General features: G+C 40.7%; 3 protein-coding genes across 6 annotated transcripts in view; 1 reads left to right on the top strand and 2 right to left on the bottom strand.

The window, feature by feature from the left end:
- NVL (nuclear VCP like) overlaps nt 1–1,563 on the bottom strand; it is a 49,935-nt gene extending 48,372 nt beyond the window's left edge. For 2 of the 3 annotated variants that reach the window (XM_074536831.1, XM_074536832.1), the window contains exon 1: nt 1,453–1,563. In XM_074536831.1, the coding sequence (XP_074392932.1) occupies nt 1,453–1,509 (57 nt within the window). In that variant the 5' untranslated portion in view covers nt 1,510–1,563. The remainder of the gene's footprint in view (nt 1–1,452) is intronic. The other variant, XM_074536833.1, reaches the window with a different exon arrangement.
- Nucleotides 1,551–26,667, top strand: CNIH4 (cornichon family member 4). 2 transcript variants are annotated; one of them, XM_074536837.1, is made up of 5 exons: nt 1,551–1,709; nt 3,153–3,221; nt 3,996–4,108; nt 6,226–6,366; nt 24,809–26,667. In XM_074536837.1, exons 1-5 carry the CDS (start codon nt 1,641–1,643, stop codon nt 24,831–24,833), a joined length of 417 nt encoding a protein of 138 aa, XP_074392938.1. In that variant the 5' UTR covers nt 1,551–1,640; the 3' UTR covers nt 24,834–26,667. The 2 variants fall into 2 exon arrangements, with proteins under 2 accessions (XP_074392938.1, XP_074392937.1); XM_074536836.1 differs by lacking the exon at nt 24,809–26,667 and adding an exon at nt 6,927–7,478 and having other exon boundaries at nt 1,552–1,709.
- The window catches only part of WDR26 (WD repeat domain 26), a 32,579-nt gene continuing 16,102 nt past the window's right edge, over nt 10,535–27,011 (bottom strand). The window contains exons 8-14 of the mRNA XM_005488492.4: nt 23,681–23,821; nt 22,309–22,428; nt 21,446–21,591; nt 20,897–20,975; nt 20,192–20,321; nt 17,342–17,527; nt 10,535–15,884 (exon numbers count right to left, since the gene is read on the bottom strand). Coding sequence (XP_005488549.3) covers nt 15,859–15,884; nt 17,342–17,527; nt 20,192–20,321; nt 20,897–20,975; nt 21,446–21,591; nt 22,309–22,428; nt 23,681–23,821 — 828 coding nt within the window. The 3' untranslated portion in view covers nt 10,535–15,858. The remainder of the gene's footprint in view (nt 15,885–17,341; nt 17,528–20,191; nt 20,322–20,896; nt 20,976–21,445; nt 21,592–22,308; nt 22,429–23,680; nt 23,822–27,011) is intronic.

Here is a 27,011-nt window from a genome sequence, read left to right as displayed (position 1 = left end):
CAATCATGAAAGTGTGAGAAAATGTACTAATTTTCATGTACAACTGTACCCCACTTGCTGCCTTCCCCCACTCTGCAAACCAGCAGTAAAAACTTTTGATACCATAAAAATGGATTCCTTCTTGAAAAAGAGGAAGAAAACAGAATCATCCTAAAAGATCTGGTATCACAAGTATCACAGCAAGGAGGATTTCAAACCCTCATTTAAGTTAATAACTCCATAGAAAACAATCAAATTGAACACATATTTAGCTTTTAAAACTATGCCCTGCAGGAAATATCAAGGCTACCACAAACCCAGCTGCCTTTTCCACTTTGGAATACTCAATGTGATCTTGTGAATTACACCAAGCAGTCACTGCCTCATTTTAAGGAATTAGAAGTGGAGTACATTTTACAGAGGCTCAGAAACCTGGAGTTCAAGGTGCAAAGGCATTACAAACCACCATAAGATGTGGCACAGCACTTGAAGGAATCACAGTTTGCCCTGTTGTTCTCACCATGTATTTGGGAAATAATCCCATTCTGCCCTTTTCTCAGCTATTCAATAAAATCCCTGAACATGTTCCCAAACACAAACAGCATTTGCCAGTGTCACAGAACTGCAGGATTGTTTAGGCTGGAAAAGATCTCTGAGATCATCAGTCCAATCCATGAATGATCACCATCCAGTCTTTCCTTAAACACATCCAGGGATGTGACTCCATCACCTCTTGGGCAGCTCATTCCAATGTCTAATCACCCTTTCAGTGAAATTCTTCCAAATATATACATATAAACACATATATATTTACATACAGATACCTATATACCACAAGTATATATATATATATATGTGTGTGTGTGTGCATATATGTGTGTATATATATATATTTATACATGTGGTATATAGGTATGTGCATGTAAATGTATAAATAAAAAATATAAAATAAATATATATAATAATAAATAGAATATATATTACATATATATGTGTATATATATACATCTATATATATCTACATATATATACATAGGCATATATACGTATAGACACACACCGTGTGTGTGTATATACACACACATATAAGTATAAATATAAATATATACATATATATAAAAATACTTTGACTATGTTTCTTTTGCCCTATTCATTTCACATATGAAGCAGCAGCAGCCAGCCTCAACACCAGACGTACTAAAGAGGGCAGAAAAATGACACGGAAAAAAAAAAAGACTTGACAGAAAATTAAAATCAATAAAATAAACTAATGGACCTTTCTGAAGCCTTTTTAAGGCCTTTCTAAAGCCCTCAGAGGCAGGGCCGGGGTTTGGTGCTCTCCTAGCACTGAGCGGGCCGGATGCTCACAGCCCTCAGCCAAAGGGGGATACACAAGACCCCACGCCGGCTGCCGGTGCCGGTGGTACCGGAGGTACCGGGGGTGTCCGGGGTGCCCCGGAGGACAGGCGGTACCTGCTTGATGCGCTGTTTCAGCCGGGGATCGGAGACGCGGCCGGGCCGGTACCGCATGGCCGCCACCCTACCGGAGAACGAACTCCATTTCCCAGCGTGCCTCGCTGCGCGGGCCCGCCCGGGCAAGGCGGCGCCTACGGCGGCCGGGAGGGCCCGAGCGCGGCGGGCGCGGCGGCGGCGGCGGCGGGATGGAGTCGGTGGTCTTCATCTTCTCGCTGATCGACTGCTGCGCCCTCATCTTCCTCTCCGTCTACTTCGTATCCTGTTCCTGCGGCGGGCGCAGCCTGGGCAGCGAGGGGAACCGGGCCGGGCCCGCTGAGGCGGCGGGGGGCTGAGGGCGGCGGGGCGGGGCTGGCGCGGGCTCGGCTGCCGGGCCGGGCTGGCTGCGCGGGGGCCGCGGCCGCTGAGGGGACACGGGAGGGGCTGAGGGGACGCGGGAAGGGCTGAGGGTGCACGGCCGCGGCTGCTGAGGGGACACGGGAGGGGCTGAGGGGACACGGGCACGGCTGAGGGAGCGAGCGATGCTGAGGGAGCTGCGCGGGCCTGGACCCGCGGCCAGCGGGGTTTTCAATGCTGTGCTGGCTCTGTGTGCTCCGAGCTGCGTTTCAATGTTCTTTTGTTAGGGGTTGGTCCGCAATCTTGCACATATTCACCTTTTTTCCTTGCTTTTCTCAATAAACGAGAACTGGCTTTCTTTTTTCTTTTTTTTTTTTAATTTTTTTTTCTTTTTCTTGCGTGTTCTTTCAGTCCCGCTGAGATTTTTTTTCAGGGACTGCCCAGTTCTTCTAACAAAACCAATTAAAAAAAAATTCCTCCTAGAAGGATAAGTTGTTGAAAAATGAATAGACTTTACCCGTTTTTTAGGAATAGGAAAAAGATGTCTTAGTGTTCATTTCCTTGGAGAAAAGAACCGTGAGCTCTACATGAGCATGGTGAGGGGCACATGTGCATCCTAAGCCCTTTTTAAGAGGACTTTTCTGTCTGAAATACTCATATTTCAATCTGAAAGTTCACTCAGTAATGAAAGTTACCCTCTTATTTCCTAGCAAAGCATTAATTAATTCAATATTGTTGTAAATGTTAGGGGGAAAAAAGTAGATTCGCTGCTTAAAACTGCACAGTTGTGTGAGGAGAGTTTAAAAGTGCATTAGCAGCTTCTCCTGCCCATTAAGTTTTGGTTTCAAGGGCTGTAGTAACAATTTTGATACTAAAAGTATCAAACAGCATTTGCCAGTGTCACAGAACTGCAAGATCATTTGATTATATTATATTGTTTGATTATACAGTTTTACAGGACTTGTAGTAACAGTTTTGATACTAAAAGCACTGTTTGGTTATACAATTGTACAAGGGTTAGAGTAACAATTTTGATACTAAAAATACTGTTTGATTATACAATTGTATCAACAATTTTGATACTGCAAGTTTGCCTGCCTGGTCTATTTAAGGGCTGAACTGAACTTTAGCACTTGTGCAACAGTTGCCCTTGGGAATACATAATAAAATCACTTGGCCTGATGATAAAATATATCCAAACCTTCTATCTAAAATACCAGTGAGTTGTGACTAATTGAAAAATACCTTTGACAGAGCAAGGCAGTGGATGCTGAGAGCAGAGGGTTGCCCCCAGTTTATTGGATAAAATTAAAGCTTTGTGAATTCTGAATTACCATAATGTGTTTCCTTATCCTGAACCTCAGATAATCACGCTATCAGATCTGGAATGTGACTACATCAATGCTAGATCATGCTGCTCCAAGCTCAATAAAGTAAATTGCTCTCCTTTGCATTTGCTGTGGTTTGAGAAAACCACATCCTTCCCCTGAGCTTTGTAAATAACTGGGGTGTGATGGGTACCTTGACTGGCAGTATTTTGCATGTGTCTCTTATTTCAGCCTGCTTGTCTTTTTTTTGGATGTCCATCTTTCAGTAAATTCCATTACCAAAGTACCATTTTAAATTAATGTGCTTAAAACTCTTAGCATTAAATCACTGTGGCCTACCCATGTGTGTATTCACTTTGATTTAAAAGTATTTTTTTCTTAATGTGAGAGAGAATGGCACAGGATCCTGTTAATCCAAGAATGTGGAATTGCCAGGGGCTGACCCAGTTTAATGATGCCAGTTTTTATATTGATCCCCTTTCTTATCTGTTCCAAGCCTGGGGCTGTTGGTGCAGGTTTTAATTATCTGAATCCCCAAACCCACTCCTCTCTGCAGTGATTTCACATGAGCTCTTTCTGCTTTCTCAGTTGAATGCTTGTGTAGAATAGCTGTGTTCAGACTGTGCTGCTCTCCAGAAATGTTTGTGATGCTTGGAAAAAGCAGCTCTGTTACAACATCTCAGGCTTGATTTCTGCTCACTTGTGTGGAACCTGCCTGAAGGTTTTCATTTGTCCACACTGTGATGGAACCCCTGTCTCTGCTGCCAGCTGTTCAGATTTTATAATCAGACTGTAATCCCAAATAGATTTTGAGGATCTTTTTCATCAAGGAATTTACAGTTGTGCTGTAATTCTTTCCTCTCTCCCCTTTTTTTGCAGTGGGTGGTGCCTGAGGTGATTGGCCATGCTGTTGTCACTGTATTAATGCTCATTTCATTGCACTGGTTCATCTTTCTCCTCAACCTGCCAGTGGCCACGTGGAATATATACAGGTAAATGCTGAATGGTTTGTGGGGTTTCTTTGTTGCTAGTTTAGCTTTAAGTGTAAGATGAACAATATGTCATGCTGAGATGTTTCAGTTGCTAACAGTCTTCACTGATCAAACTGACATAATTTTTTGTGATAAAAAACCCAACAGGGTCAAGGACATGAAACTTTTGGCCTTTGCTTGCATTCTCTTTAGTGCCCAGAAATCTCCATTTGTGGGTCATTCCCAAGCTGACAGGAAATGATAGCAGATTGATTGGGATTATGAAATAGTACTGAAACCAGAGTTAATAATGTTTTCATGCCATTCCTGATATGTTGTAAAACCATGGGCTGTGATGTTTCCCCTGCACCCTCCTTCATTTACTGACTTGTGCCTTCCCCTCACCTGCACTGCTTTTGGCCCCCCATCCTGCAGGTCTGCATTTGGCAGGTTTGGAATGGAAGGAACCTTCCATTTGGGAATATTTGCAGCCTTTCACCCTGGCACAGCTGTCAGTGTTCCTGCTCTTTGTCCACTGGGCTGCCACCCCTGGAAATGGGTTAGTTACCACTGGGGTTTCCATGTGGCAGCACTGGGACTGTCACTTCAGACCATGTTCCTTTTCTCTGAAAAATCTCTTTTCACATAATGTGGTGTGTGCCGAACTGACCCTTCACAGGGGTTTAGCTGATGGAAACTGGATGTGGATTTGTCACAAATTATCTGCAGTCACTGTACTGAGGGAAGAGCCCCATGTTAAATGTGCATGTATGGAAAGCTGGCTGTAACTCTGCTTTGCCTGAACCTGCCAGGGCTAACTCTGCAGGGATGGGTTGAGTTGCTGGTAGAATCAAACAAAAAGTTTCACAGCTCTCATTACAACAAAGTTGAGGATCTCTACTGATAACCTGGTTGGGCAAAATAGCTGTGCTATTTAAATTTTGATAAATATCACCCTTGTTTCCTCCAGAACTGCCAGCAAAGCCTCCAAATGTTTCTAAGCTGGGGAAACATGAGACAATATAACTTTATGCTTAATAAATAAATGTTACCTAAATACACACACACAGGGCATGGTTCTGCCTGGTTTTGTTTGCCCCTCTCTGTGTACAGCTCTGACCAATACTTGGTTTAGGATCTGCTGGCAAGTTTAGGGTTTGATGTTTCATTTAGAAAAGGCTGAGATGCCACTGTCAAAAATTTCTTGTGCTGGTTACCACCTTGCTGCTTCATACTGTGTACTTCTATTAATTTTTAAAATAGGCACTTGCTTTCCCTTCCAAAAGTGGTTAGAGAGTTAAATTCCTGCATGGAAGGAGTCTGATTGCAGGAAGGTGGAGGCTGTATAACATCTGAGTGAAGTTGTAGCCTGAGCTCAGCTGGAGTGAGAATTCATGCGCTCCCTTGAGGAATTCTAGTGACAGGAGCACATGCTGCTGGCTCACTTGTCACAGGACACAAACATTTGGTTTCGTGCTTCCTTGGCTTCCGTTCCCCTTGGCTTCACTCAGCTCTTGTGCTCATGTGGGCTCCCACAGCAGAACTCGACATGTTCAGCTGTGCCCAGCTCACCCTGCCAGCCTCTCTCTGTGCTGGGGGGTCCCAGGGAGGCTGGGGCAGAGCAGCAGTCACACACAGGGCCTTGGCTTTTGCCATCTGTGTGACCACTGGAGTTTGTCACTTTCTCTGTGGGGTTTTTTGCTAAAGAAATTATTGATTCTTAGTTAAATTAGATTATTTTCCAGTCCCTTCATCTAATGCATCTTTCCAGTGTGGGTGGGTGTTTTCCTCATGACAACTGTGAACAGCAATTAAATGAGCTGGAATTGGCTGTTACCTGGAATCTCTCACTTATACTTGGGAAGCTGGGCTGATGTTTTTAGTACTTCTTGTTCTCTTATTATTTGTGGGTTGTACTGGCAGAGATAGCTGCAATATCCAGAACTCCCTTACCTTGAATTGTGAAACAGCTCTTCAGATGAAAGTCCTTTCTTGGCAAGCTTTCCCCTGCCTCTTGCCCTGACACTCCCTAACTTTTGTGGGTTTTGTTGTGGGCTTTTTTTTTCCTAATTTTTTGTTTGTTTTTGTTTGTTTGGCTTTTGTTTTGTTTTTTTTTTTTATTATTCTTTAACTTTCAGGTACATTATGGTGCCAAGTGGAAACATGGGAGTGTTTGATCCCACAGAGATCCATAACCGAGGACAACTGAAATCACACATGAAAGAAGCCATGATTAAGCTGGGCTTTCATCTGCTCTGTTTCTTCATGTACCTTTACAGGTTAGTTTCAAAAATTGCTCCCAAGCAACAAAGGGATTGTCTGCCAGCTATTTTTATCTCCTCTCTTCCACTGGTGTAATTGCTGGTATTCATGTCTTAGCTTTTTGCATCCTGCTAAGCCTTGCTAATACATTTTGACAGCTATCTCTGGGCTCACTATGTGCCTTTATTCATTCTGATCAAACACTGTTTGGAAACTCAAGCTATTCCTTAAAATCAAAACCACAAGTACTACATACAGAGCTTCATGCTTTCAGCACCTACAGTAAGTGGCCTGTTCAGAAAGGAAATACTCCTGAGCACCAAGTTTATTTTACCAGTTCTGTTTTTAAAAAATGAAGTTGATCTGGCTGAGTTGCAGAGATGTGTTGTGTGATAAGGCTGCTTACTCCAGGGTGGCAGAGCAGCATTGATTCTGCAGCCTTGGCTCCATGAGCTCCATGAGCACAGCAGGGCTGCCCTGACTTTCTATTTCAGGTTCTCTCAGTGACACTGAGAGCTGCTCCTGCTTGCACAAGCTTCAGTAATCCACTGGTGTCATGTTTTCTGTTTTGTCACAGTATGATTCTGGCTTTGATAAATGATTGAGAAGTTGAAAGAACCATTAGCTGCCAAATGGGGTCATCACTCCAGGGACTGGTGGTGGAGCCACAGACACCTCCCGAACACACCTAGATCAGTGTCGTCATGCAGTATATTTTTCCTCTTTGAACAAGAAATATTTTTCTGTATTTTTAACATAAAATATTTTCAAAAGGCATTGGATCTGTGTAGCAGTTGTTTTTGTTCCTTTACAAGCCAAACTTCTGGAGCTGCTGCTTCTGTAAGATGAAATCCTTGCTTACAGAAGTGACCTCATAGGAATTGAATGGTGATAAGGGAAACTCGTAATGATGGTTGTTCCTGAGCACATTCAAGTGCAGCAGTGATATCTGATTCTTGCTGAGAGCTGTCAGGATGAGACTTTGGCTGCCAAGCTGTCCTATCAGAGCCTAATTTGAAGGAGCACTTGGAACAGATTTCAAAGTGGAACAGGAGCACAGCTTGCATCTTTGTGTTGGTATTCTTTCCAGACAAAAATCAATGGAATAAAAGTGATATTTTCCTCCCTTTCCCCACTCTGCTGCAGCAATCTATATGAAGTCTTGCATTTGGATGGATTAAGATCCCTTTGGTGGATATCACACTTGTGTTTAAGAGTGCAGATAAACATGATTAATACTTGCTTTTTCCCTTCAACTCCTATTTTGTCATTGAAGTGCATCATGGACATCCAGATAAAGTAAAGGTCATATTGCACTGGGGTGGAGTTGGTTACAGAGCAAAAGACAATCTGCAGTTGCTACTCCCTGAAGCTGCTGTTTGCACAGCCAGTGGGGTGAAACAAGAGCCTGTGTAGCTCAGGGAAATGGGCTGGTAACCCATAACCCCACTCACTCCCTCCAGTTCTGATGTGACTCTGCTTCAGTGATACCAGCAAGTTCTCTTTGCATCAGTGACAAGTGGATAAACCTGAATTTGTACCCTCACTGTCCAATAACTGTCTTCAAGTTTTTTATATGTGCTTGCAAACAGGTCTCTTGGAACAAACACAACAATTAAAACACTTTAAAAAATACACTTCTGTAATTCCATCTGGAAATTTATGAGCTTTTTTAACTACTTGGGGTTTCAGCATACGGCTGAAGTCAAGTTGTTTTCAGGGCTAGCCATGAAAAGGCATCACTGATGCTTTATTGCTGGAGATAACCTTGTGTTCAGTGTTTGTTCTAGAAGAAGCTTGGCTTTAAATTTCTGATGGGTGGAGTCCAAGTTAAGCTGTGTTAAAGATGAATGATGAAAATTGTGCTCATTAAAAAAATAACCAAGGAAACAGCTGCCCCAGCTGGATGACACTGACTACCTGACAGCACAACATCAAACTACAGAAAGTACTGCCTTGCAAAGCCAAAACTCTGACAGGAGGTAGGTCTGCAGAAAGGAAAGTAAATAAAACTTCAGAATAGAAAGTCAGTAAGTTTTTTAGCAGATTATGGTATGCAATTCCTTTATTTGTGTATGAAAAAACCTACTACACATATTTTGGGTGTTGGAAGAAAGGGCCTAAGTCAGTCCTTGCTGTGCTGCTGACAATAGATGCAGTTCACTAAACTTGTTTCACACTGAGGAACATGAGCATTACCCTCATTTAATTGTAAGTAAGTCCATTACTCAATCCAGCAGCTTGGTATCTTATTCTAAAAATGTGATGAATAAGTTCTGTGTTCATTTATATCCAAGAGCTGATTGTAAGACTTGTACAAACCTCAGCAGCAGGTTTCAGAGACACTGCAATTCTGCTGAATAATTACACTGGTAATGTTGAAGCATTCTTACTGTACAGGGTCAGTGCCTGCTTCAAAAGAGATCTTCAGAAAAAATGTATTTGTAATAGCTAAAACCATGATTAATTAGCTGGAAATAGGGATACTGCAGTTATGTCATGCTGGGAGACCCAGAGAGCACAGAAATTTTTATGGTGGTAAGAAAAAAATCCAAAACTCCCTATTTTTCAACAGAGAACAGGGTAATTTAAACCCAAGCTTACCATACAGAATTCAAGACAATAAGAAACTTGAGATTGATTTTAAAAAAAAAAAATGCATCTGACTATCACTAAATTGGTGTGAGGTCAAATACAGATTCCTTCCTATTCACTCAGACTATTTCCCTTTGGACTTGAGGTATTCAGGTATAACTTTGTGAGGCACCATTAGCTATGATTGACAGAAAACTCCTAATCAGTGAAAATAAATCAGTCCTGCAGGGATTCTAACTTTTAACTGATGTTACTGAGCCCTTTTCCTCACCCACAATCTACAGCCCAGCCAGCTTGCAAAGATGATCATCTTGCATCAGTTTTCAGAGAGATTACAGAACACAGTTAGGAATTCTGCATTTGGGGGGTTAGTTAAAATGTGTAGAATTGCATGTTTTTATTAATTATTTACAGACTGTTGGTTATTGAACCTGTTTTTTAAAGAATACACTTGCCTTCTCAATCTAGTAAATGACTGGTTTGATTTTCTGAAATGGTTCTGTATTACAGAACATGGTAAATCAGTGGTGTGAGCAGCAGTCCTAAGAACAATTCCACATGCAGGTTAACAATCAACCAGAAACCCTGATAAGCCCAAGAAGGCAAATCTTTATCAGTTCAGGAATGTCAGAGCTTTATTCCAATTCCTTCTCACAAGAAGCTCTCTGGGATTTTGTTGTACCAGTGCCAAAAGACCACTGATGCCTTCAAGTAAAGGGCGTGATGGGCAGTGGAGGGAGCAGCAGGACAATCTGGGCTGGGTATTTACCAGGACATTGACCAGCACAGCTCTGGCAGGAACAGCCATACAAACCCTTCAGAGCATTCTAGTTCTTTAAAAGTGAGGAGACAACTGGCACTGCCACCCTTCTGGGATGAGGTGACAGCCCTGGCACAGGTGAGGCACACAGGGAGCAGACACAAGGCGTAAGGAATGGCTCTTCTCAGGCAGAATTTGGATTTAAGCTGATTAAGAAATGCACATCTACTCTCAGGTTCATTGTGGAATTTCTTTGAAATAATCTGAATTATTTTAAAAAGCAAACAAAAACCCAAAAGACACATTAAAAAACCAAAACAGATTTTAAAATAACCCCTAAAAATATCAAATCCCAAACTCACAGGGCTTCAATGTTACAAATGCTGAAAAGTCCCAGGCCCATAGAACTCATATACCTGTTTTTTTTGCACTCTTCTGACCCATTGAAGGCAGACAGGAGAGCAGATGTAGCACAGATTTTTTAGCTGGGTTTGTCAATAACTCCCTTCATCTGCTGTGTGAATAATTTATGGCTGAAGTGGGTCTGCAACCCAAGAACCCTCCTGCAATGCCAGCAGCCAAGGCAAGTGGCACAAAGGAGGACATGCAGAGGAATGAGGCACATCCCCTCTCCTGGCCATAATTACCTGTGTGCTGCCTACACTGCAAGGGAGAGAACAAAGTTAATACAAAGGTGCTACCAGAGGGAGTGAAGACTGCTAATCAATATGTAAGTTAAAAGAATTGAAAAACTGGATGCAAATCAACAAAAGGTTTGAGTTTAGAAAAGCTACAGGGAGTGGAAATTAGGCACAACTTTTTTCCACAACATAAGCTAGAGCTGAATAAAAATGCAGGACAAAGATGATGCTCTGGTTTAAGGCACAGGGAGGAGGGACAAGTTGGAGGGAACACAAAAGCAGGAGATCCAAGTACTTTAGCAGCACCTCTTACTATGAAGTACCAAAAAAACCCCCACAAAACTCAGAGATCACCTCCAACAAGCACAGTGAGGTACTGAAGCAGGCTGCAGCATTAGGGAGTGCTGGATTTTACAGAGCCTGGGACAGGGGCAGGCCGAGTGCCAAAGTACAGCACAAACACAAGGTGAGGGGCATGAGAGGCAGACAGCAGAGCCTGGACAGCACTGAGTGACTCAGCTGCAGCTACACTGCCACAAATTCATTTTCCTAGCAAGGAAGTGAAATAATATAGAAGAAATCTACAATTATTGATCAGGAAATTAACATCCAAGTCAGTCATATAAGTGAAGTTAGGGAAACTAAGAACTATTCATTCCAGTTATTTATTGTTTATTGAATTGAAAGAAAGGGAATACAAACATTTCTGTTAAGTGCTGTGCACCGACATGGAAAAAGTGTATTTTTTTTTTAAAAACCCTAATAAAAACAAATCAGAAGTTAATGTAGTTCCAATTGAACAATTTTTAAAGATATGTTTAAAATACTACACATTTATAAAATAAAAAAGTTAAAACGGTGTTCTGTAAATAATTAGTAAAACAAGTGAAAATAAATACGAGACCCAAAGTTCTTATGTTTTTAATGTAATATAGCAAAGAAATTTTTAACTACTTAATAATATCTGAGAGTAACAAAAATCCAGAAAGTTTAAGAACGCAATCCTTTGAAACATTTAATATCAGTCCATAGCAAATAGTCATTACATACCAAAAGCTCTAAGTGTTAACTAGTTCCACCACAACTCCATATAAATCTTGACAATTTAGAAATCTTGAGATCAACAATAAAGTTCTTTTCTTGATCTCTACAGCTTGGTTTGTAAGTACATACATGCTTTGAGGATCCATTTTGTCCCATATGTTTTCAAGGAGCCAATAACTTTTTCCATCTGTGCCTAAAAATGTTAAGTTCCAAATCTAGCACATATACCCTAAGAATGCAAAATGTTTATGAAAAAAAGATGGGGCACAATGAATTTCAAATTTATAAAAATATACTGATATTAACCAAAACCTTCTGGTCAAAGGACACTTCACATACACACGACTTTAAGGATGCAATATAACATGACAAGTACCTAGAACATTTGGTTCTCTGTCTGTTTGTGGAACACATGCACACGCACACTCACACCAGATGGAGGAACACTCTCACAGATGTTTGACTGAATCCAGATTATCTGGATGAATAGACAGAAAACTTGGCTACAGTTTATTTCAACTAGAGGCAGCTACTGCAGCAGTAGTTCAACACTGCACACTTCAATTAAGTCCACCCTGTTTAAAAAAAGTGTCATAGTTAATGATTTTGCGTTCTAGACATCGTTAAAAAGTAGCAGTTTTCAAAAATCAAGTATGGCAGCTGAAAATGGACTCAAGCCAATGTGGAAAAGACAGGAGGAGGGCAAAAGGAGGATTAGCCATTTATGGGATGGGTGTTCCTCTTAATAGTTGTCTCAAAAAGAAATTAGATACAAGTGTATTTTGTAGCTAAAAATATGGACAAACTATTGAAAGTGCATTTTTCCTCCTCCCCCTTGAGTTACAGTAGTTTATTTGTTGGTCAGTAAATCCTGCTTTTTATGCCCATTCTTTTTTCTCTACCTCCCTCCCCATTTGGATCTACAACATATCCCCTCGAGCTACAGCTAATTGTACAAGTCCTGGCTTCCTGCTAAGGAAACTTCCAGAACTGATTTTGGGTGGGAGTATCACTAAGCAGTGTAAAAATACACAACTAGACACCAACTCCCAACAGCAGACAGTTTTATTAAACATTACCTGGTTGAAGCCAAGTTGAGAAGTAACTGGCAAGATCTGGGCAGATTTCTAGCTTGCATCTTTGCTCCAATCATAAAGAGAAGTTAACTTTAAAGTTGGAGAACTTCAGAAAAGACAGAGGGAATTGAAAAACAAAGGTGTCATTTCCCCCACTTCCCTCCCCTCCAAAACATGAACAGAGCTACCATTTTCCCTTTTGTGTCCCATTGTGCCTTGAAAATTACTTACCTGAACAGCTAAAGAACATTCAGATAATAAAATGCTTCAGCCTTTCTTTTTGAGATCTGCCTTGATAATAACCTGGGGCTACTGTGAATATTTGAAGCCAACAGGTGACCAGAGAAAGTTACAAAATGAGTACACACAGTATTTTCTTCTCTAAAACCATGGGCCTGCTGACTGGAAATACAGTCATTTATTGTGGGTGTGCACTTGTTCCAGCCTTACACTCCAGCCTATGAACATTTTTAAGCACATGGAAATCAAAGTGTTGCAAATGAGCAAACTAATTTGGGTTTCCCCCTCCCCACCCCACCCCAGTCTCATTTTATTGTCTGTGCACAAAAAGTATTGGTACTTTTCAATCCACATAGTGTTGGAAATAATTTAGGTTGGTCTTTCATCTCCAGTTGGGATGGTCCTCATTGCTACATCTCTAATGGCAGCTGCTGTGGGACTGAGTAGTGTGGCAAAGTGAAGATGAATCTCCCCTTTCTGTCCTGCCTGCCAGCAGGCTGGCACTGAGACACTCTGGAAGCAGTGCCACCTGCTTGGAGCTTTCCATGCCATGGCTGCACCAGGACACCAAGGGAGAGAGTCCCACACGTGCTGCTCCCTAACTCAGCTCCTAAACACCTCAGAGGGACAGTCCAAGGCCAGAAGAGAGGAGCAGTGTTTTTGCAGAGGTCCTACATTGAAATTCCTAACTGCACTGCTGAGGAAAGCAGGCATCAGCCCACACCTTCCCCCAGCTGCAGCAGGGAAGGGATCTCACCCTGGTCAGTCATGGCCACCACACTGGAAATGCCTGAAGTGCAAATAAAACTTGAAATCTACACTTGAGATTTGATCCAGCCTTCACCCCCTGCCTCAATTCCCACTTTATTTCCATGAGTATGTAGTGACAGACCACTGCAGGAGATATTAACAGACATCAAAACCATTCTTCTCCTTACTCTCCCTATACAATGGTTGGTTTGAAAACCTAAGTTCCAGAGTAAGACAATACTAGAGTAACTTCCAAAGATTCACATGCTGGCATTGCTTATGAATTGTACCATGTTTTTGAACATGTAAAACATTTTACAGTTTACTGTTTACAATTTAAGGAATTAATTTGTCCTTAAACCCCAAGGTTTAGCTGACTCAAATTTGACCATGGGAACTTGTCTGTTTTCCTGCAACATTAAGGCCACAGGCCTGACTCATCTTGCACTTTTTGAACTAGGAAGGGAAATAAAGAGCTTCCTCTAGAACTCATTAAAGGAAGAAGGAACTGATGTATAATCTTAAGTTGACACATGTATTTTCAGTGCTGTGAAACAGTAATTGCTATCAAAGCATTCACCTTAGTTTTAAGGCTGAACATTTAAGTTCCTACCTGGTTTTGGAGGTATTAGAAGACTCATAGGTCAGATTCGGGGCTGGTTTCAACCACAGTATCAGAATCTTAACTCATGCTTAAGTTTGCACACAAGGCAAGACAAACACACCACTGGATGGCTGGAATCTATAAGGAAAAAAAAGGTCTATCCTGCTAACCTTTGTTTTTCTGGGAAACACCACACTCCCATTCAGAGTGGCTACACCTCTCTTCCCAGGAATCCCAGCAAACCTTCCCCCACCCTTCTTCCACACGTGACTAATAAGGACACTAAATCATTATCTCAGGAAAGGATGAAGTCCACACTTCTGCTCACAGGACTGGTGGCACGCCCTTCCCTGCTCCTCCTTTACTTTGCAGCAGTACCAACACTACCTTTCCACCCAAGGTGGCAAAAGGGAATCCAGTGCCATCCCATAATGGATGTGTGTATAGTGCAGAAGCACAGAGATGCCAGGCTATCTGTTTATGTCAAAAAGAATAAATAATTAAACTATAAATGTTTGCTTTCTCTTAATATGGGACACTAGTGGAACTACTCCTAGATGTGTCAAGATGTTCACAGCACCAGCTCGCAACAAGGTCTGGGAGAGGCATTGAAATCTGAAAACTTAAAAGTATATTCTCAACAACAAAATCTGTCCACCCCTGTTTATCAAATAAAGAAAAAATCTCCATCATAATACAAGTGTTTAATTATGATTTGTACGTAAATTACTTATACAAAGTGTTGACTTTGTGAAGAAAGGACTCTTTCAACACATTCTTCCCTCAAAGTGTAGTCTACCTTTTACACCAGCATTGTTGCATATATTTCTGTAATTAAAAACACCAAAGACCTCTTCTTGTTTCAGCTCTTAGACTGGTGGTGCAGTCTGAATGCTTTTTTCTCCTAGCTAATACAGCTTAACTGATAAGATGGACAGTGAATTCCTCCATCTGAAACAAGCTTTACTGCCTACACAAATCTCCTTCCAGCCACTGCTTCTGATTGGGTCTCAGGCCACTCCAGAAAAGCATCAGTGATACCGTGTTTCACGACACTTCTTGCATTGTTTTAATTCCAAATGTATACAAATGAAGTCATTTTAATCCTATAAATAATTTATTTTTAAAAAATTGTGCTGTTAACCCCTTTGCAGGGCAACGAGCTATGTGAAAAGTACAAAACTTTTTGTCAAATGTGATACTGAGAGTGCTTTTGACATAGTTCATTGGTTTATCCTCTCAATTGATAGATATACTGCGCAACGGGCAAGGCTAGAATCCATGAACCAAGCTGCAAAGATCTCAAGCTAAGTAAGGCGGAGAGAGACTTGAGAAACAAGAGAAGGAAATACTTTCCTATCCAATGTATACTCTTCAGACTAAAGCACTCTTTCTATCAAGCCTTCTAAACTGTTAAATAAAGTGTTCCAAACAAGCATTTAAACTTCATTACACAGAAGAGCAACAAGAACAGTAGCCTGCCAGACAAAAAGGCAGGAGGGAAAAATATATATACTGAGTTCAATGGTTAGCCTGAATGTAGCACAGTTCTTCACAACCGATGGGGGGGTAATTTCAACACGGTGTCCAACAAAGTTCTAAAGACGTGCTTCATCTCGACTGGTTACTATGAAGCAAAGGTGGTAAATGTTTGGCCCCAACTGGGCTTCAGAAATGGTTCTTTTTTCATGACGAGCATGTCTGTCCAGCTATCAATCATGTTTGTTTGCACCAAATCCCAAGCCATTTAAAATACGACTAATTAAGTTAAACTGAAGTCGTCTGCTCCAAATTCGCCATCAACTATCCATGCTACTGCATTCCTCTGAGCAAAAACAAAAACATAGAGAGAGAGAAAGAAATCACAGCTTGAAGATCTTAGCAACAGTTCATATTTCTATCATAAGGTAATTAATACATCAATTTACATAAATTAACATGTCTATTTACATAAATTTTAACTGAACATGCACTAGTTAATGGATCTTATACTGTAGCTAAATTCCATGCTTAAAATCACTTATTTTAGATAAAATTATTCACAACAATCTAGAAATTATTTTAGCATGTTAGGTGTAGGTACTCAAAAAGCATCTGGTCCAAAAAGACATAACACACATTCACATACAAGTTCATGGGGACTGTGCTAAGGACAGAGCTGTCTTGTCACCCATTTAGGATTCCTAGAGTGGTTAGGTATTATTCTGTGCACCTACACCTCTTGTGAAATCACTGCTGTGAGAAATCCATTTGTGGTTGGTTTGGTTTTGATGGCACTTACTGGTTCATTTTCTAGAGGAACTAAGAAAGAGTGAGCAAGCAGCTCACTGGAGAAAACCAAACAACAAAGCCATGAGTAAAACCAGCTGGAGGACAGCCTCTGACTCCTTATGGGGGCACTCCAGGTCTTACAGATTAGCCAGGCTGGTCCACCTGGTCCAGGACTAGAAGCACATGTATCAAAGCACTGGAGCAGGGAGAAGAGGTAACTCTTCCTCCTAACATCCTTCCAACTTTCAGCCATTTTTACCTAAGGGACATTCTGAACTAGAGGTGTTTACTTATCTACCAGCACTTAATGGATTTCTCTTTGATTACTTTGCCCAGGTTCCCCTTGGTGTCACATCCATGAGGTTCTGTGGCAATAGGATATCCATATATCATTTTAATGTCTCCTGTAAATTCTTACTGCAAGGTTGCATACGTAATGACAGAAGCACAAAGTGCACAGCAATTCCCCAGCAGTCACCGCCTTAACAATGGGGGAGGCAAGAAGGGCTGGGAACACCTGGGTGCATTTTGGCAGCAAAAAAATGAGCATTGTCTCTTTCCCCTGGACACATGTGGTTACTGATGGTTAGTAAAGATACAATTTTGTACAGGTTCTCTAGGGTAAAACTTTACACTCTGTCTAAATTCTGTTGTAAATTCCTTTTGTAACCATTCCAATACCATTACTCAATTTGCAGTGTGGTTAGAATGCACTGTTTAAATTTTAATAACATTGTATATTACTAAACCTAAGCATTGAAAGCAAGGTTTTTATGGATAAATAAGTTAATATAATCTACATAAATAAGTTAACATAATTCTAGGCTCTTAGTGACACCACAGGGCCATGTTCTCTCAGTTTTCTACAGGGCCGTGTTAGAACAATCTTGGAAATATTGGCTGCACACAAAACGAGCAGCTCAGATAAAAACCACCAGTCACACACTAGAAAAAACCAAACAAAGCAGTGACTAATTTTTCAGCCAGGCTTTTTTTCTTTCTATTTTTTACCTTCAATATCCTGGTTGTCTACGAAAGGCGCTGGTCCCCATATCCTGACGGTGCCGTCGTCGGAGGCGCTGGCCATCATGGCCGGGAGCTGGGGGTTCCAGCTGACGCAGTTCACCGTGCGCGTGTGCCCCGTCAGCTCGGCGATGGGCAGCTCGCTGCGCTTGTGCCAGATGTACACCTTGTGATCTGGGCCAAACACAGGGACAGCAGCCTGAGCAGCACTGCTCTGCTCTGCACACACCCAGCACCACCCTCACACCTGCCCTCATTACAACTCCAGTCTCTGGTGGGGAACGGCACTAACAAACTTTTGCTTTTAAAAGGGATCAAAAGAACGCAGGTGTCACAGACATGTCTGATGAAAAATCCTTTCCTTAAGATATTTTCTCCTGAGAAGCTGAGAGGGCTCAAAAACAAAATGTCAACAATAACTACTTGTTGCATTCCAAGCAGCAGATAAATCTGTAATTGGTCTCATGTAGCTGTTTCTAATTAATGGCCAATCACAGCCCAGCTGTCTCAGACTCTGATCAGTCACAAGATTTTATTATCATTCCATTCCTTTCCTTTCAAGCCTTCTGATGAAACCCTTTCTTCTATTCTTTTAGTATAGTTTTAATATTATATATATCATAAAATAATAAATCAGCCTTCTGAAACATGGAGTCAGATCCTCATCTCTTCCCTCATCCTGGGACCCCTGCAAATACCACCACACACAGGCAAAGCCCTTCCATTAACACCTGCAACTCTACTACACTCTGAAGGAAAATGTTGGCATGTAAATAAGTCAATACAAGGGTAATGACTTATGCAAATAAGTCAATACAAGGGTAAAAAGAGAAACTAAACTACTCTACAACTCCATACCTGTAATTAAAATCTTATTCAAAAGGAAGACTTGCAGATTTTTTTGTTCTCCCTCTCAAATAATTGTATTTGCAAATTAGTAAATGCATTATAAAGTCATGAGTACTAAGAATATTTATAACCACCTCCTGTTGATGAGTACCAGATAAGATCACAGCTCTACAGTTTATGAAACACATCTTAATACTAAAAACCTGTAACACTCCAGACAAAGTGCAAACAGAGCAGATGACGGAGCACTAAAGCTTAATGGCTCAAACTGTGAGCTATTGCTATCTTTGACAACCAACCACTGTGTGGTATTTAAAAATATCAATTTGTACATATTGAAGCAGATGCAAACAAACTCTGCACATCCTATTTTGTGATGGGAAGCCTTTAATTACTTCTAGCAACTTGGTAGAAATAGAATAGGGGACTGGTTAGACACTACTGCACTGTTTAGAGAAGAGTCATTCTTTATAACCAACCATATTGAAGAATAAATGGGGGGTTGGGAGAAGGAGGTGGGATAATCCCAGCTGTAGACCAGCAGCCTGTAACAAGTCTGTGGCTTTACCTGTTTAGGACTGTCTGTGGAATATTCCAAACAGAGTTACTGTACAAGTGTGTATTGCTAGAATTACACAAGAGCTTAGTATTGGGGTCTAGCAACCAAATGAAATTATTTTGATCTATCTGAAAGGCTTTCACACAGATGTCACTGAAGGTTCAGCAAACAAACCAATTTTCCTCTGTTCCTCCTCCCAGCCCCTTATAAAACCAACTTGCTCTCTGACCTTCTTGCTGGAAAAGCCTCAAGGCTTTTTCCTACATGGTAACTCCCTTGTCCTGTGCTGAACCAGCTCACTTGAGGTACCACCTTCACATAGGCTTGTGTTTGCTTGTTTTTTTAAAATAGTGTCAGTAGCCACATTTGCACAAAGGTGACAGCTTCAGACAGTTGAAACCTAAGAACCCATCAGTTCCTTACCTCCAGTTTCAATTACAGTGGTTTTTAAACAATGAAAGTCGATAAACTGGTGTACAAAAATGACTGGTACACCACAGTGTCTACACCTGCACACAGTTATGGCTAAATCCTGAACTTTCAGGCACTAGGGTCTCACACAAAGAAGCTTGTCCAGATATGGAAAAAGGTTCACACTGGACTGGAGGACTGAAGGTGCTTCAGTCAAATTCCACTGGATGTAGTCAGAGAGTAAAACTTGATTTTATTTTAGATATATTTCATATTTTCCAAAAACAGAGTAGGAAATGCCTTGGCCAACCTTGTTTCCTAAGAACTGTGAGTTACACATTAGTCACAGTAATTTGTTTACATATTTCAAGCGTAATTCTTGGCCCTGCATAAGCCTGAATTCAAAGTGACCTCCATGGCAGGTGATGGCACCACACCAGTGACAAAACCAAACCAATTCAACACATAAGCTTTTAACAATTTCTACTCTTGCCACAGACAGCTGAATAAAAACAGACTTCAAAGCCTTTAATCACCAAGAAACTCTAGCAGACTACGTCAACAACTGCCTAATTTGAGACTACTCCGTCTGTAATTAAAATGATTCTATGGAAATTAAAATAACCTCACCACACCTGTATCTTCAACAGGCAAATGAAGCTGTTTTTCCCCAGAAGAACATTTTATTCAAACCAGAAGTCTAAATATCACACCACAAAAAAAAAATCCTCAAGAACACCCCACCCACTTCTAATTAAAACTGTGCAGATGCTTTTGCTGTAGAGGAGGAACACAAAAGAGTCATTAATGTGTTCTACCTCTGCCATCCTCTCAGAAGACTCTGTCTGCCAGCCCACAATTACTTCTTGAAGTATGCCACAATCCCAGCAAGCCTCAAATTCATTTCATGAGCCACTTGGTTTGCTTTTATAATGTTGTTGTTAGCAACTGTCATCTCTAAGATGAAGGAATAGGAAGGATAGTGTTCCAGTTTTCTGCACAAAGGAGAATGGTGTTACCTTCACTGCCACTCGCAATGAAATCTTCATTATGACCTCCAAAACACGAGTGAATTGTGTAAAATCCTTGTGTAACACCTTGATACTTTCTCACTAAAACTCTGTCTTGTAAGTCCCATAAGTGAACTCCCTGGAAATAAGAAATTTAAAGAATGTTATTTTATCATTAAGTATTATTAACAGCATTCTTCTGAACAATAAAAAATAATTAGAGATGGAAGTGCACTACTTTAGAGCCAACTTCGGTACTGTTAGTGGGTGAAAAGAATAAAGATGTATCAAATTACTAAATTAAATTTTCACTGTAGGTCCCTTCTACTCTGAAAGCCTTATTTTTACCCAAGGTTTTAAAAGCAGAAATAGATAAATAAAATCTGTGCCCCCAGACATGTAAAGTGCCACAGTTCTGCTGCACCTGGCTTCTCAATGCAACAGCCACATAATATTGAATTGTACATATTTCCCAATATAAAACTCTTGACTATAAATCAGTAAAAAAAAAAAAAAAAATCAGGTCTCAAGAATAAGATTGCCTTCTTGTCAGAGAATTAATTCCATGTTGTATTTATGAATATTAAAACCTTCATATTACACAATATACAAACTAGTTAATATCAAACATTCCAACTCACATCAATATATTTAAAAACAGGTAGCAGTTGCAAGCAGAGTTATTTCCATTTCCTTTCAACATGCCCAACTCACCTGAGTTGCTACATTTAACAAAGCTAAACGGCCATTTTTTGAAATAGTAAACGACATAATAGGGTGATCCTCTTGTACTCTGAAATGATAACACAAGAGAGTCAAGATAAGCAGATAATAATGCAACACCAAGACAACAGGCATGCCCTGTCTCTGCAGTATGATCAGGGAAAAACAGTTCCCAATCTGAAATAAGGTATGACTCTAGAAACCAGCATAAGCCAGGACTGCAATATTTGTTTATAGTTAGGCCAAAAGGGACTCCAGACCTCAACTCCTAAATTCAAGGCAGAATCTACTAAAATATGTCAAGAATTGAGAGGACTACAAGTGCTCCTGATGACAGAAATGCCAAAACATCCACCAGAACCCTACTCCAGTGCTCAGGAAAGTATTTCTAATATTTGATCAAATGCCGCTGGCTGAAACTTGCTCACTAATTCTTGTCCCACCTTTTAATACTGAGAACATTTAACAACTTGTTTCCCATCCTGTCCCCCACAATGCCACTAGGAAGAGGAATTCAGAACCAAAGAGAGAGGCAGTTACATGTTCCTGTCTGTGAGATCCTCGAAGTTGTAGCCCCGAATTCGCTGGTGTGTGTCCGACGCTAGAACAGTTTTCCCATCGCTCAAGCACCAAAGGCATTGTACTCTCACCCCTTCCCAGGAGTCAAGGAGATTACCATCTAAATCCTGAGCAGAAGGAAAAAAAAAACAAAACAACAAACATTCAACCATTAGTCCCAGGTTTTTGAGGGGCTGTGACACAAATAAAAATGTTCTTCCCTTTCTAGTCAGACAATTGCTACAGAAAGCAATTAGGACCTAATAAATTAAGAGTTGGTTCTCTTAAGCAAGGGCTTCTGTAGGAATCCACCCTGGAGAGCAGAGAATCCCTTCTGTCTTTCTCATGCCACCTGCACTCCATCACTGAGCTGACCTTCACAGAGAGGTCTGCATACTAAATTATTAATATTATTCTGGGAACCAGTTGATAAAACAATCAAGAGTGTGGTGAAACTGTGGACCACCACCCCAAACCAGCTCTAGTCAAGTAATCAGGGTTTCACATCTGTTTTCACCAAGCAAAGACCGCATGCAAAAACTAAGAAAGATGTAGTCAAAATTCTGTGGAATAAAAACACTTGTGGGCAAAGGCACTGCTTTTTATTAATGTTTTTTTCTGAAGCAGCTAAAAAAAAAATCCAGATCACAAATCCTCCTTGAGGCAGGTCAAAGATGCTCAAACCCTTCAAACTGCTCCACACAGGAGTGCTGCTGAAATATCTGCATTAACGTACTGCTTCTCTGAATTGCAAAGGATCAGAACCTTTAGTGTACACATCTACAAAACCCAAAAAAGAACTGGCCAAACTTTTAATTCCTTGCTTTGCTTTCCAGAGCACTTACACACTGGTAGAACTGTCCACGCTGCCCTCCCGTTACAAAGCGCTTCCCATCAGGATTCCAGGCCACACTTGTCAAACTGTCCTCATGAGACTGGCTCATCTTTGTCCTCAGCTCCCCAGTCTGGAAAACAAACAAGGGCAGCAGGGCCTTACACCAGAACCCTTTCCCAAAAAGGCACTGGTAATTTTATCTGACAAGAATAGCTTGGAGGTGGATATATTTATTAAAAAGCAAGACATACTTATGAATAATGCAATGAAAAGGCAGAACTACTTTAGCATATCCAGTGAATTTGGACTTGATTTGGGACAATTTCTTTTGTCTGTCAAATCAAGAGAGATGGAATAGTTGGTGTGTTAGCTAAAAGATTTTGAGTGGAATGATAACAAATCATAGGACCAAGCCAAGAGAGTGACAAGCACTAGCAAATGAAAAAAAAAAACAAAACACTGAAAGAAAGAAGGCAGGGAGAAACTAGAACAAAACAAGTGACAAAATATATTTTAGTAAGAAGTTAGGAATATCACAGTAGCTAGAATGTTTTCCTCCTTGAGCTGAAGCTCTCCATGCCAAGATTTAGTTTTCATGCCTATAAAGCCACCGTTGCACGAGACAGAACACCAATGAGTGGCATTGTCAGCAGTGCTCCTCACTGAGCCAATTTAGTCAATTAAACAGAAGAAAAGTGTTCCAAGGGTGAAGAAAGGCAACGTTTTTGTTTTAGGAAACTACATTAGTTCAGAGTCCAAGGCAGCACAAGGAAGTCTATACAGCTCTCAGCTGAGGCAAGAGAAGCTTTTATATCAACTCAAGTGCCCATAAAATTCAACAGCAGAAAGTGATTTTCAAATTCATGGAGGGAATGGCAAAATGCCCAAGTGCCTGATGGAAAAATGAAGTTCTGAAACCATAAATTGAAGCCTCTGTCACTGACATCACTGGGAGGGTTACATGAAGCAGAACAGTTTGCATCTTTTACTTTTCCTACTTGTTAAAATCATCAATGAGCAACTGATACTTCTGCCCTCTGCTTCTCTTGATTCATTTGCTGTCCTTCTCTTCAGGAGCTCTCTGACATCCTATGCATTTATGCCATCCTTTCTCAGAAATGATAGTAACCACCCACACAAGAATTGCTGCACAATCCCAGACACTTAGACTTGAACTCCAATTTCAGTTCTGTCCAAAGTGCAAAGAGCATTTGCAAGCTGCCACAATTATTTTTTCAAATTGAGAGGAGGGCAGGGAGATCAGCATCTCTTCTTTACACTCAGCACAAGCCTGCAGCGATTCCTTCTTTCAGGAAGGGATTTAGATATTGAAACAAAAGCAGCACAAAGTTGTTTTTTTTTCACTCTCAGCCAGCACTTACTTGTACATTCCAGAGCCAAAGCTCAGAGCAATCATCTGGGCCACAGGCAACAAGGTAGTTGTCATCTGGACTCCAGGCAATGTAGGAGACGCCGTACGCGTGACCCTCTAACGTCTTAAGGAGTTTTAGCTGGTGAGTGTCCTGGAACAGGAGAGGTGTTCTTGAGACACTGCAAATCAACTCCCACCACATTTCACACTTCCACAGCATCCATCTACAGCATGAGAGCTTTGGGAGTTTACAGGGCCAGAAAATGAAAGTTCCTAACTTCAACCTTCAAAACAAGAACACTCAGAGGTATTTTTGTTCCAATGTTCTGTGATTCTGAACAAAAAACTTAAGAAATGCCACTGAGTACAAAGTTTTACATTACATTACACTTGCCTTAGTACAGAAGATTTCTGTAGAGTCAAGTTTTTCTACATCTACTGAAATATGAAATTACTATCATCTGTATTTTAGAGAATTAAGTTACTTTCTTAAAACTAAAGACATGTTGGAAACCTGTTCTGGTTAAACAGAGAACCAAAACCTCCACAGCTGCTGACAAGGGAAAACCTTGAAGTGAATTTTTATAAACTTGCATGTATCTTGTGTGTGCTGCTCAAGGAAGGAGATTTACAGAAAGATATTTTTAAAGTCTTCCTTGAGAGGTGTTCTTATTTCAGAAGCATTGCCTACAGCAAGCTGTTTTCTGCCAGATTTAGTGAATGAAGCATACTTGGCACATGCAGCCTCTTGTATCATCTCTATATTACAACTGTTTTACTGCTGCCTCGTCAGAGGAACTTGACTTTTCAAGAAGCTTGTAAAAATAAATAGTACAGCTAGATACTGTGAAACAACCACACACTGACTTCCTAAATACAGAAACATGCTTCAGTACAGTATTAGCACTGATTCTTGGGAACAGCAGATACACAAGTAGAACAGAGCTTGTTAAAATGCTGACAATAATTATTTGAAGCCTCTTGGAAAGGGCAATCAAATTGTCCTCCCTCTACCCACCCTCCCCTGTTTTTTTCCATGCATGGCAGATGCTTATATCTCCACAATTTTTTTCAGAAAGCGTGACTAATTTGAAATTCTAGCTTGATTTCTCTAATTGTCCCTTCTCTTTTTTTTCAGTATTAATCAACAGAGCACTTCTTGATTCTGAAGAGAAAGACCAGAGGAAGAGTGACACACAGGATTGTTTCCTGGGATCAGCTCTGAGGGATTTGGTGACTCTCAGCCAGCCTGCAGCACTGGGGGTTCTGCTGGCTAGAAAAAGTAAATTCCTCAAAAGAAAGTGAGCTAAAAATAATCTTCAGAGTGCAGGGAAAGAGAGGCAAATGAATGGACCTCCTCAAGACCCCTTTTCCATTCTAATCATTATTCCTGGACTGCATTAGACCCTGCTGTGTCTGTAGCTAAAGTGATTTTCAAGGAAATTGAGTCATGTCTGACATCATCTCACATCCTGGAGCTTGTCTAGAACCGACACATTTATTTTTTTTTTACAACAGGATTAAAGTAGCCTGTCACTTCAGCATATTTGAAACTCATGAGGAACAAGATAGATAAGATATTCCTCTTCTAATGATAGCACTCTGGGGCTGTTACTATCTTCCATAGTGCTCTCATACTTCCCCCCAAATACCATAAAGCTGCTATACCATGCTCTAAAACAGCAGGCAGTGGTATTTCAGGCAAATATCTCCAAATGTAGTCAACCTGCCTCCCACCCACCACCAAAAGAAATCTCAGCACTTCTACCCCTTACATACAGATTCCAAATTTTGGTTGTGTATGACAAGCAACTATTCAGGCATCAACTCAAGTCTGCAGTAGCTGAGCTCCTTGGCTGAAACACCAAAAAGCTGTCAACAGTTTTCAGAAAATGCAGAAGGGATTTTTTTAAGGAGCCTGTTAAAGGAGAACTCTTAACAAAGATGCATGTGAGACAAGGTGATGCACAGTGTGCTCATCCTTTGTGCTCCTCAGAGGTTCTGCCAAACTTCCTGACAGTCACACAATGCAGCCCACACAAACCCAGTCAGCTCAAGACACTATTTAATGCTGCTGAGCCTCCTCAGAACTGTGAAATTAGCAATGGAAACGACAACAGAAGCATAGGTTAAGACAGTCTAGATGTGGCTGGGTCTTAGAAAAGAGTAAGAAATTCAAAGTATGAAAGTAAGAAAACACATTAGAAAATTCAAGATATGAAAGTAAGGAAACACATTAGAGCAGTGTCCTTACACTTCAAGAGGGGCAATGAAGAAAGGGAGAAATGAAGGATTCTCCCACATGTTAAGTGTGTGTGGAAAAATCAAACACTGTTCATTTAAAACAAGGCTCTCCCACCACTTGCCCAGACATTGCTGGATGTTTGTTTCCATGTAGTTTATGCAAACAGGTTAGAATAACTCTGTATACCTAAAGCCTTGAAAATCACATTAAATTTATGGGTCAAAAGACCTTGTCAACTGCTACAGGAAATGTGAGAAGCACGTTCTGGCAAATATGAATCACTTGACGTGGCCTAATGCTATTTAAGTATCCACTTGCTTGAAAGCATTGCAATTTTTTTAAAAGCACCCAAAAAAGGAGACAAACCAATAAAACTCTACAAAACCACTTTCCCACCAACTGTTTTTTAGAGATTTTTATTCTTTGGCAACCCTTGGTCTAAATACTCACAAAACATTTATGTGGTTTTACTAAGCAGCTATTAGCTAACAATTCACTTTAAGATGTTCTAATCAAGATGTTTGGTATTAAAACCCATCAATATAGAAGGAAGATGTGCATCTGCAGTCAATTGACAAGTTAACAGCAAAAAATGTTTGATCCTTAATTCACCTAAATTACTCCAAGAAAATACCAAACCAAAACAAAACCAAAACCAACAAACAAAACCCAGATAATTTCCAAACTAAATAACTGAAGTCAGCTTTGCTGCTAGGCAGCTCTTGGCCCAGAGTAAGACAAACCGCAGCAGTCTCATGCCTGAAAAAGCCACGGTCCCTGCTTTAGTTCTAGAGCTACATAACATTTATGCACATGGAACAGGGTTTTCAACTCCTCCCATCATTTTAACAGGAAAAAGGACTCAGATTATACGGGTTTCTAACCTGAAGTGAAAGAAAAGAAACTCAGATTCAAACCCCACTGAATACCAGTATGGAACTGCAGAAACCTTTCATTTCCCACCTCACACACCAGACTGCAGCAGTGTGGTTAAAAAACCATAAGGATCTTATTTCTGATAGAGCAAGCATTAGCAACTTCAAATGCTGTGTATGTTCAAGTTTATTCCCAGTCTTCAATTATTATGAAATATATG

The sequence above is a fragment of the Zonotrichia albicollis genome, chromosome 3 (assembly GCF_047830755.1).
Source record: "Zonotrichia albicollis isolate bZonAlb1 chromosome 3, bZonAlb1.hap1, whole genome shotgun sequence".
Taxonomy (NCBI): domain Eukaryota; kingdom Metazoa; phylum Chordata; class Aves; order Passeriformes; family Passerellidae; genus Zonotrichia; species Zonotrichia albicollis.
Note: the sequence above shows the minus strand (reverse complement) of the source record. Positions and strands in the feature narration are given on the sequence as shown.

What these genes read in the sequence shown, in the direction of transcription:
- CNIH4 (XM_074536836.1), top strand. Translation starts at nt 1,641, where the DNA reads ATGGAGTCGGTGGTCTTCATCTTCTCGCTGATCGACTGCTGCGCCCTC. An exon ending in TCTTCCTCTCCGTCTACTTC is followed by an intron (nt 1,710 to 3,152) that starts GTATCCTGTTCC and finishes CCTGAACCTCAG; the next exon opens with ATAATCACGCTATCAGATCT. An exon ending in GCCACGTGGAATATATACAG is followed by an intron (nt 4,109 to 6,225) that starts GTAAATGCTGAA and finishes TTTAACTTTCAG; the next exon opens with GTACATTATGGTGCCAAGTG.